At 40.3% G+C, this 10,321-nt stretch overlaps 1 protein-coding gene across 8 annotated transcripts in view; it reads right to left on the reverse strand.

Annotated features, from left to right (window-relative positions):
- Positions 1-10,321, reverse strand: part of USP37 (ubiquitin specific peptidase 37) — a 115,253-nt gene that overhangs the window by 104,769 nt on the left and 163 nt on the right. For 6 of the 8 annotated variants that reach the window (XM_063713056.1, XM_054549845.2, XM_063713053.1 and 3 more), the window contains exons 1-4: positions 9,874-10,080; positions 4,372-4,512; positions 2,511-2,574; positions 174-397 (exon numbers count right to left, since the gene is read on the reverse strand). In XM_063713056.1, coding sequence (XP_063569126.1) covers positions 174-329 — 156 coding nt within the window. In that variant the 5' untranslated portion in view covers positions 330-397; positions 2,511-2,574; positions 4,372-4,512; positions 9,874-10,080. Of the gene's footprint in view, positions 1-173; positions 398-2,510; positions 2,575-4,371; positions 4,513-9,873; positions 10,081-10,321 lie in introns of those variants that run through there. The other 2 variants (XM_063713054.1, XM_063713055.1) reach the window with 2 other exon arrangements.

A 10,321-nucleotide genomic window follows, 5' to 3' on the forward strand; every position in this document is an offset into this window, starting at 1 on the left:
ATACTGCTTAATAATTTATAAAACATGTATATAAAAATATTAATGTCCTAGAAATAAGAAGCAAGAAATATTAATCTAGGAGGAGGGCTACTGTGATGTTTACTATGGCACGGAATAGCTATTTACTAAATGATCTGCTTCAAGAGCTATTCCAAATCAATATTTGGTATTACCTGAAATATCCTTGGAATTCCTCCAGTATTGTAGTGAACTACTAGGCTGACTTTATTCTCTTTTTCCACAATTTCAAAGGATCCTTCTTTCCACTTTGTAATCCCAGTCTGCATACTTCGAATTCTGATAGGACCATGTATCTTCAGAGGAGACATATTTTCTTTAAAAATAAATTGCTTCCAGATAAATTAAAAAGCAAAAATATACCTTCACCTGGCAGGTTCTAAGGAAGAAAAATAAGATAAGCTATAACTTACTAGTAATTAAAATAATTTCTAACCACCATGCATTTCTTCTGCCCCTTCATTTTCCCTTCTTTGCCATGTGTCCAGTACTGTGTTTATTAGTGCCTAAATTCTACATTTTGTATCATTCACAACCATACTGCTACCACTAAAGACATGTCAACAGGAATAAGATCCCATTCTCAAAGTGATTGCCTTCACCATTAAAGTGTTGATTATTCTCTTCCTTCATGAAAGCGAATGGGTCTGGATTTCCAAATATAAGTTAAAAAAAAAAAAAAAAAGTGTGTTCAGGCCAGGCATGGTGGCTCAGCCTGTAATCCCAAAACTTTGAGAAGTTGAGATGGGAGGACTGCTTAAGCCTGGGAATTTGAGACCAGCCTGGGCAACATAGGGAGGCTCTATCTCTACAAAAAAACTGAAAAAACATTAGCCAGGCATGGTGATACATGCCTATAGTCTCAGCTTCTAGAGGGGCTGAAGTGGGAGGATCACTTGAGCATAGGAGGTCAAGGCTGCAGTGAGCCATGATTACCCACTGCACTCCCACCTGGGCAACAGAGTGAAGACACTGTCTCAAAACAAAACAAAACAATACAAAATTCAGGCCTCTGACTCCATTTCTTAGAATGGAATTCCTCCCAAAACATGAAAGTATATCACCAAATGCTTCCTTCGAACAGTGAGCAATCTAAGCATATCCATATGTACAGAAGACATTAAATGAGTAAAAAATTTTAAAAATAACCAAGTTATTCAATCTCCAGAATTACAATATTTGAGAAAATCATTTAATCTCTAGAGAAAACAAACAAAAAACCTCTCTTCCAAAGAACCACCTACCATTTATATTTAACACTACCATTCCTAGAAAGAACCTTTACCAATTTTATCTTTAACAAATACTCAGGTTTCCTGAATGAACTTTTAATACTCAAAAATGGCTGGGTGCTTGTCAGGCAATACTTGAAAACTAAAAAGAAAAAATGGCCGGACGCAGTGGCTCATGCCTGTAATCCCAGCACTTTGGAAGGATGAGGTGGGCAGATTGCTTGAGCAACACGGCAAAAACCTCATTTCTACAAAAAATACCAAAAAATTAGCCTGGCATGGTCATGTGCTCCTGTAGCCCCAACTACTCCAGAGGCTGAGATGGGAGGATCACCTGAGCCAGGGAGGTCGAGGCTGCAGTGAGCCATGATTGCACCACTCAATTCCAGCCTAGGTGACACTCTGAGTGAGACCCTGTCTCAAAACAAACAAAACAAAACAAAAAAACACAAAAAACTTAAACTTACAGCAATAATCGGATATGTAAAACTCTTCAAATTAGCTTTTGCAAAAGTCAGCAAGTAAATAAAATTACAGTTATAGCAAAGAACGTTATCAAATAGCGTGTTATATACATAAATATGCAATCATTTAAAATTGCTAAATCAAATTTTATACTATTTCAAACCTTTAAAAACACTACTTCTAAAGTGGATTCTTGCTTATAATTTACTAAATTAAACACAATTAAACATTACCTTTGCCTAAACAGCTCAACCAGAAAAGTTAGAAAGGCTAGTATATAAAGGAAAATGATGCTAGGTCTAGAAATCAGCAGCCAGCCAGCCCTATCGCTTACTAATTTGTAACTTACCTTCTTTAACCATAAGTTTTCTCAACCACAAAATAGGAATAGCAAATGTTGTAGTGTTGTAGAATGAAATAACACATACTAGGCACTCAGCAGACAGCAGTAATTAATATTAATGGGATTAATGTCTGTTTTCTGAATTTATTCCATGTCTATAATACCTCTTTCTCCAAAGACCTCAATAAATACAATGTTAACAGGAGTCACTAACTCAACTATCTATAAGGGCTAGCAGGTGACAGAAATGACTTAAGCAGGCAAAATTTGAACAACTGCTACCCAATCTAGCCAATTATTACCACGTAGAAATAGCGAACCTAGCATTGCCTGACCATCTAACTTTTCAAGAAAATAAAGACATCCAAAGGTTTATGTAAAACTGTCCATTTTTAATTGTCGGCAATGAATTCAAATTTATTTTTAACAGCTACAAATCAAACAAAACTCACCTACAGGCAGGATACAGTTTGGGGGCCCCTAGTTGGAGGTCTCTGGTTACTGTACGGCAAATAACTGAAGATAAAAGAAGATATATGAAAACACTTTTGAGAGTTTAAAGGTGTTAAGTATCATAAGTACTCTATTATTATTCACTCATCTCATCAAAAATTTTTAAGTGCTTACTATGGGCAGATTTAGATATTAGTATAATGTGCTGGGTAATATGAATTCGTCAAAGTAATAGAGTCCATTAATGTTTATAGAACTGTCTGTTAACATGACATTTGGCTCAAACTAGTAATGCTACAGAGCTACAGAAACTTGGGCCAGCAATGTATATCTGTAATACTTTTTTCTGCAATTATAATTTGTGACTTTATTGTTGGATACATCCTTGAGACTTTTTTCCACTCCGCCACTCAGTGCTGCAAAGAATACATCACTCTCCTACTCCAGTTTCCCATGCCAGAAACAGGAGACTTGTCTTTGGCTTCCTTCTTGATAATTATTGGTATTGGATTAGAGATGGAAAGTCAGGAGAGTCCCATCAATTCTGCCTCCACAGATCGGGAGCTGTGGCTGACACCTGTAATCCCAGCACTTTGCGAGGCCGAGGTGGGCAGATCACCTGAGGTCAGGAGTTTGAGACCAGCCTGGCCAACATGGTGAAACCCCGTCTCTACCAAAAATACAAAAATTAGCCAGGCATGGTGGCGAGTGCCTGTAATTCCAACTACTTGGGAGGCTGAGGCAAGAGAATCGCTGGAATCCGGGAGGCAGAGGCTGCAGTGAGCCGAGATCATACCACTGCACTCCAGCCTAGGTGACAGAGTGAGACTCTGTCTCAGAAAAAAAAAAAAAGTTCTACCTCCATACACCTTTCAGACAGCCTTATAATGAGCTGCAGATCAAATCATATCCCTCTCTTGCTTAATATCATTCAACAGCTCTCCACTTGTTCTCGCAATAAAATCTAAACTCACTAACGTTACGTAGAGGCCCTTCATGACTCAGGCCCCGCTTACCTGTCTATTCCCAATAAAACCCCCAAATCCAGCCTTCTGAATTACTTATAATTTCCTCAAAAATCTCTATGTTCTCATGCCACTATACCTTTGCATACACAGAGGTCATGTCTAGAGGATTTTTATGTGTTCTCCCCATCCCCAACCCTCCTTAATTTCTTCTCCTGGCTCTAAAATCAAGACTCAATTTAGACATTACCCTCTTTAAAAAGCTTTATATAAAAGATGTAGGACATAAAATTGGCAGAACCAATATAATAAACTTTTTCATAATGCCTCAATTTAGTTCATTACCTGCTTTTGCACTAAATGAACTGACAGCTACGTTTGCTCATTCATTATATTATCAGGGCTTGCTCTACTTGGTTAAGAGTAAAAAACTAAGTTTCTTTTTCAGCATGAAGCATGATCCAGTAACAGTTAAACTTTCTATGAACCTAAGACAAAGACAAGGTTTCCTTAAACTCAGTAATGGTAATTGTCTTATTAAAGCAAAAAATTAAGAAGACAAAAGATAATTAAAATGAATTATTCTTTAAATATGTCCAGAGATTCTTTCTCTAAATTTCTTCACAATTATTAAAATTACTGTTCAACTTTGAGCATTACCATGAATGCTCAAAGCAATAATATTAGCAAAAATGTTTCTATGCCCTGTACATTTATTTAAGTGCTCACATTTTAGGTACTGCTTTGAAAACATCCTTAATCAGAGAGCATTCAGTGGTAAAGAAAGTATGGCCAAAACACAAAAACTATTACTACAAAACAAACACAAAACTGTCAATTCCCGCCAGATTGCATGCTCTTTGAAACATATATCCAAAACAAAAACATTACTTACTTTTCAGTGACTTTTACAGAAAAACCCTACGTAATAGCAATTCACCTTTATTCTGATCCTTGTGCCAAAGGCAAAGCACTCTTCTTGGGACACTATTCATATTCTGCAGCTATGCCAGTTCTCCGGAAGCCATCAACTCAGCTAAAGAAAATAAAAATGTGCTTTTTAAAAAGAATCCAATATACAAAATTAATACTTAAAGGAAAGTGGGCTGGGCACGGTGGCTCACGTGAGTAATCCCAGCATTTTGAGAGGTGGAGGCGGGCAGATCACCTCAGGTCAGGAGTTCGAGACCAGCCTGACCAACATGGAGAAACACCATCTCTACTAAAAATACAGAATTAGCTGGGTGTGGTGGTGCATGTCTGTAATCACAGCTACTCGGGAGGCTGAGGCAGGAGAATCGCTTGAACCCAGGAGGTGGAGGTTGCAGTGAGCAGAGATCATGCCATTGCAATCCAGCCTGGGCAACAAGAGCAAAACTCCATCTCAAAAAAAAAAGAAAAGTGATCGTTTATACAACAAAGATTAACTTCTTGGTTATTCAAAAACTACAGATTACCTTAATGAAAATATTTAAAATATGATGCACAACACACAGAGACACACATAAAAATCAACAGAACTTTAGGAACTTATCTGCCGTGCATAACGAGGGATTACAGGATGAGCCTGCACCTTGTTCAACTTGTATCTTGGTTTATTCATTCTTGCTACATTTTGAAACTGAGAAGTCAGTGACAAAGAATACATCCTTTGTTCACTTCACAAACATTGTTACATAATAATGTCTTAAGTCTTAAAACTTCCATAACATGTTGATACTATTTCAAAAGGTAGGTAAACTTGGTGCTTTCACTTTTCTTTCAAGGCTAACATTGTTCCTCAAATTAGGCCTCACTAGGCCTGAACTTTCTCTGAAGTTCTACCTGCACATCTCTCACTGCCTATCTGAATGCTACAACATCAGCTTTAAACTCCTTTGTTCATTTAGTAAACAATCATTTATTAAGCTACTCCACTTTCAAGGCACTCTGGTAGGCATATAGATGTGAAGATGATACAGTCCATGCCCTCATTAAGAAGCTCCTAGAGGCCAGGCACTGTGGCTCACACCTGTAATCCCAGCACTTTGGGAAGCAGAGACAGGCAGATCACCTGAGGTCAGGAGTTCGAGACCAGCCTAGCCAATGTGGTCTCGAACACATTGAGACCACAATGTGTTCTCACTAAAAATACAAAATTTAGCTGGGTGTGGTGGCACACACCTGTAGTTCCAGCTACTTGGAAGACTGAGGCAGGAGAGTCATTTGAACCTGGGAGGCGAAGGTTACAGTGAGCAGAGATCACACCACTACACTCCAGCCTGGGTGAGGGAGCAAGACTCTGTCTAAAAAGAAAAAAAAAAAAGAAGCTCCCAGACTTCCCTACTTTTGTCCTTCTACCATCATTCAGGCAAGAAATCTTAGCATCAGCTTTATCCTCACTCTCATCTACTCAAATCCCAGATTTTCAATAGCTACTACTCTCAGAAACTCATCACTATGCCATCATCCCACCTAGTATTTATTATGCAACCCAACATTTATTATGCAACATTTACTAAGCAGTGCTAAATGCCATACATGCATTATCTCATTTAATTTTTATAATAATCCTAAGCGATAGGGATATTATCTCTATTTCACAGATGAGGAAACTGAGGTTTAGAGACATTACATAATTTATAAATACAGTCAGTGAGAAACAAAGCTATGTCTAATGCCAGAACCTACATTTTTAACTACAACCACAGTTCATCCTCATCAATGAATTATGGCAACCCCTTCCCTTTCCAGTCTCAGCTCTTGGGGTTTCACCTCCAACAAATCCTTTACATTGAACATCCTTTCTAAAGAACTACTCTTTTTACCACTTTTCAACTGAACTATGCACTAGGTATCTTCTTAACTTTCTCCCTAAGGTGGGAGTGGGGGGTAGAGGTGGGGCACGGGACAGGGAGGTAACACACAGAACTTGTGTACCCTAACTGTATACTCCAACAAAATAACAAACACTTGGTAAGTGCTAAATGGTTGCCATTGACGCTAGGACCTTCTCAAACTAAATAGCTCATCACTACCTAGAAAATAAAATAAATCCAAATGCTTGTGTTTGGTATTCATACACCTCCATTTTAAATTCTCTATTTTTCAACACGAATCCTGTTCTACACATACAAAAATTATTATATTTTAATATTTTCTTTCTTTTTGAGACAGAACCTCATTCTGTCACCCAGACTGGAACACAGTGGTGCCATCTTGGCTCACTGCAAACTCCACCTCCTAGGCTGAAGCAATCCTCCCACCTCAGCCTCCCAAGTAGCTGGGACTACAGGCACATGCCACCAAACCCGGCTAATTTTCGTGTTTTTTTTATAGACATGGGGTTTTGCCATGTTGCCCAGGCTGGTGTCGAACTCCGGGGCTCAAGCGATCCACCCACCTTGGTCTCCCGCAGGGCTGGGATTACTGGCATGAGCCAATGCGGCTGGCCATATTTTAATATTTTCTTTGTCATTCACCAACAACTGACTTAAATATGGAATTTTGCTTTATTTATGGAAATCTCATCTTTACTGGTCTTAAAGATTAACCTATTGTTAAAATATATAAACCACTACTCTGATTTTTGAAGGCTTTCTTTCCTTTAAAAAGATCTATAAAACAAATGGACAAAGGAGAAAAAATTAGTTTTGTTACTGAAAGTGGAAAGTTGACCTAAAGTTTATCTCCAATTCGAAGAGTTTAAAATCTGAATGGTTTTATGATATAAAAATGGGTAAAAGAATCCAAAGTTGGAAAACCTTTTGTTTTTTCTCATGTGTCCTCTAACTTTTCAGAATGAAAAGTGTTTGTCATGAGATTATGACAAGAATATCAGCAAGCTTGTGCTTCCAAAAGACATGATGGTTCTTACAGCAACTTCCAGCTTATTTAACAAATTATTGAGAAATAAAAATGAAGTGGTCACTAGCCTATATTCTAATAGGAGACAGACTTTAAATAATCACACATGTAAATATATAATTACAAGTTCTGGGCTGGGTGCATGGCTCACACCTGTAATCCCAGCACTTTAGGAGGCCAAGGCAGGTGGATCATCTGAGGTCAAGAGTTCAAGACCAGCCTGGCCAACATGGTGAAACCTCATCTCCATTAGAAATACAAAAATTAGCCAGGCATGGTGGCGGGTGCCTGTAATCCCAGGTACTTGGGAGGCTGAGGCAGGAGAATCGCTTGAATTTAGGGGGCGGAGGTTGCAGTGAGCTGAGATCATGCCATTGTACACCAGCCTAGGCAACAGAGCAAAAACTCCATCTCAAAAAATAATAATAACAATAATTACAAGTTCTGAGAAATGATATAAAGCAAGATACATGGAATGATGAGTCTTAAGATTAAGACTTGGGGTAGAGGACAGATAACATCAAGAAGGCTTCCCTGAGAAGGTATCACTTAAGTTGAAAACTGCAGAAGGAGATGACTGATAGATGGTGGTGCTGGAACAATTCAGGCAAACAGCATCCCCAAAGGCCTTGAATTGTAAAATAACTTGATATGACTAGGGAAATTAAAAGCAATGTGGCTAGAGTTTAGTGAAGGAGAGGAGGAAGATGAAGTTAGTGAAGCAGGCAAGAACCAGGTTATGCAGTCTTGTGAACCACAGTAAAGATTCCGAATTTTATCCTAAATGTAACAAGCACTTACCGGGGGAAATCCACCAAAAGGTTTTATGCAAAGAAATATGTTACTACTGAATGAGGAAGTCATATATGGCTTGTCTGGGTTTTGGGAGAGTGACTAAGAGCAAGAACAGAAGAAAATAAGGTAACCAGACAGAAGAGTATTGAAGTTGATCAGCTTATAACAATTACAATAACAATTAATGCTTACTGGCCATTTACTCTGTGCCAAGTGCTTATCATGGTTATCTCATTTAATCCTCATAACAATCCAATAGGCTGAAAATTACTATTTCCATTTTACAGATGATAATACCGGAAGCCAAGGCAATCAAGTCCAGGTTTTTTAAGGACTGTGGCTTAAACTAGAAAAGTGACAGTGAAAATGTACAGAAAAAGATGCAAGACATATATTGGAAGTAGAATAGATAGAACTTGGAGAGAGTAGAAGTCAAGAATGCCTCCCAAGTGTGTTGCCTGTGTCATGTGCCACTTAATAAGCTTGGACACTGGAGAAGAAAGAATTTCGATATGGAGAGAAAGATAAAGGCTTGGATGTGGCTGTGTTGCATCTGAAACTCCTAAGAAAAAAATCAAGTTGAGATGTCAAGCAGACAGCTGGTTATCTAGGTGTGGAACTGAAAACAGAGGGAATAGGCTGGAAATAACAATTTTTAAGTCATCAACATATAGATCAAATTTAAAGCTTAGGGAGGAATACAAGAGTAAAAGAAGAGGACCTAGGACTGAACCCAAATACTCATTTTACTTCATCAAACATCTTTAAGACAAGTGATTACTTTTATATCACTGGGTTTTTCAGTCCTCCTTCCATTTTACCTTTCAGCAGAATGCAACACTACTGATGACTTCTTTCATGGCTTGCAAGACGCATCCTCCTCTATCGGTTATTAAACATCAGGAATCCCTCAATGCTCCATCCTAGGTGCCTTTATTTTATAGTACTATACTCTTTTTCGGCAATTTCATCCACATCCATGGCTTCAATTACTATCAATATGGCAGATGACATACACATACACACACCGCACACATTTACGTACGCAGCCCAGAACTCTCCTAAGATCTCCAACCGACTATATCCAACTGCCTACTTGACATTCCCTCTCAGGTATCTCTTCCAGTTAGACACTTGTCAGGAATTGCCACCTCAATAAAGGAATTTATACAGAGCTGAAATTTTGAGAGGAATACCCCAAAACCACTTTAGGACAACTCTCCAGGACACAGGACTTTGTCACCAATCATCATTTCCTTTCATGGATCATGACTTAAAATATTTACAGCTAACAATCTGATCTGGCGGCTAGAAATGGGCGCAAGGAAATGCACAACAAAAATACAATTCATGTTTTGCAGTGAGGACCGGTCAAGAGGAAGGTGAAGGTGGTCAAGAGAGTGAATGAGTATCATGTCCAAGGCCTGATGGATGTGCCGTAACGAAAGTCACCTGAAGAGACAGCAGGCCCTGTTAGAAGATAAGAGGCGGACAACAGCCCCAGAGAAAAGGGGCCAGGTTTGAGTTTCGGAAGGAGCAAGTGGCAGTGGAGACCAAATCAAAGGAGAGGGGAAAGCCGGGGCAGTGCACCCAAAGGTTGTACCTGTGAGGCTGGGGGTGCGTCGAAGGGTTGTGGGCGGGCTGAGTAGCAGCACGGCGAACTCCAGAGGAGTGAACGCCGAGTGGGCGGATCGCACAGAGGGAGGGGAAGCTAGGGAAAACGGCTCAATTGAGAAGCTACCCCGGCCTGTCTTACCTGCGCCGAGGGTCCGGAGCCCCCGGACAGACCCGCGGAAAGCACGGAGCCCGCGAGGAGTGGGAGGAGCCGAGGGAATGGAAGTAGGGATACCGAACCCAAACGAAGGAGGCCGCTAGCTACCCCTAGTCAGGGAGAGCGGCTGATGGCGGGAACTGTGACCACACGCAAACACGCACGCACGCACGCACACTCGACGCGACCAGACAGGCGCGTGCGCGCCAGCCGAAAACTCCGCCCCTCACACGCACTCGCCCCGCCCCGCCCCCCAAGCACCTAGCGCGGCCTAGCCCGGGCAGCCCCTCCCCTGCCGTGACTGTAGTAGGCACGCGCACTTTCCACTTCACCCGATTTCGACGCCCCCCCACCATTTCCCGCCTACGCAGCCCAGTCGGGCATGCGCAATAGTTGTCTTGCCGGGACTGTCCATCTTTTCCCGCCGTTCACT

This window comes from Pongo abelii, chromosome 11 (assembly GCF_028885655.2).
Source record: "Pongo abelii isolate AG06213 chromosome 11, NHGRI_mPonAbe1-v2.0_pri, whole genome shotgun sequence".
NCBI classification, from domain to species: Eukaryota; Metazoa; Chordata; class Mammalia; order Primates; family Hominidae; genus Pongo; species Pongo abelii.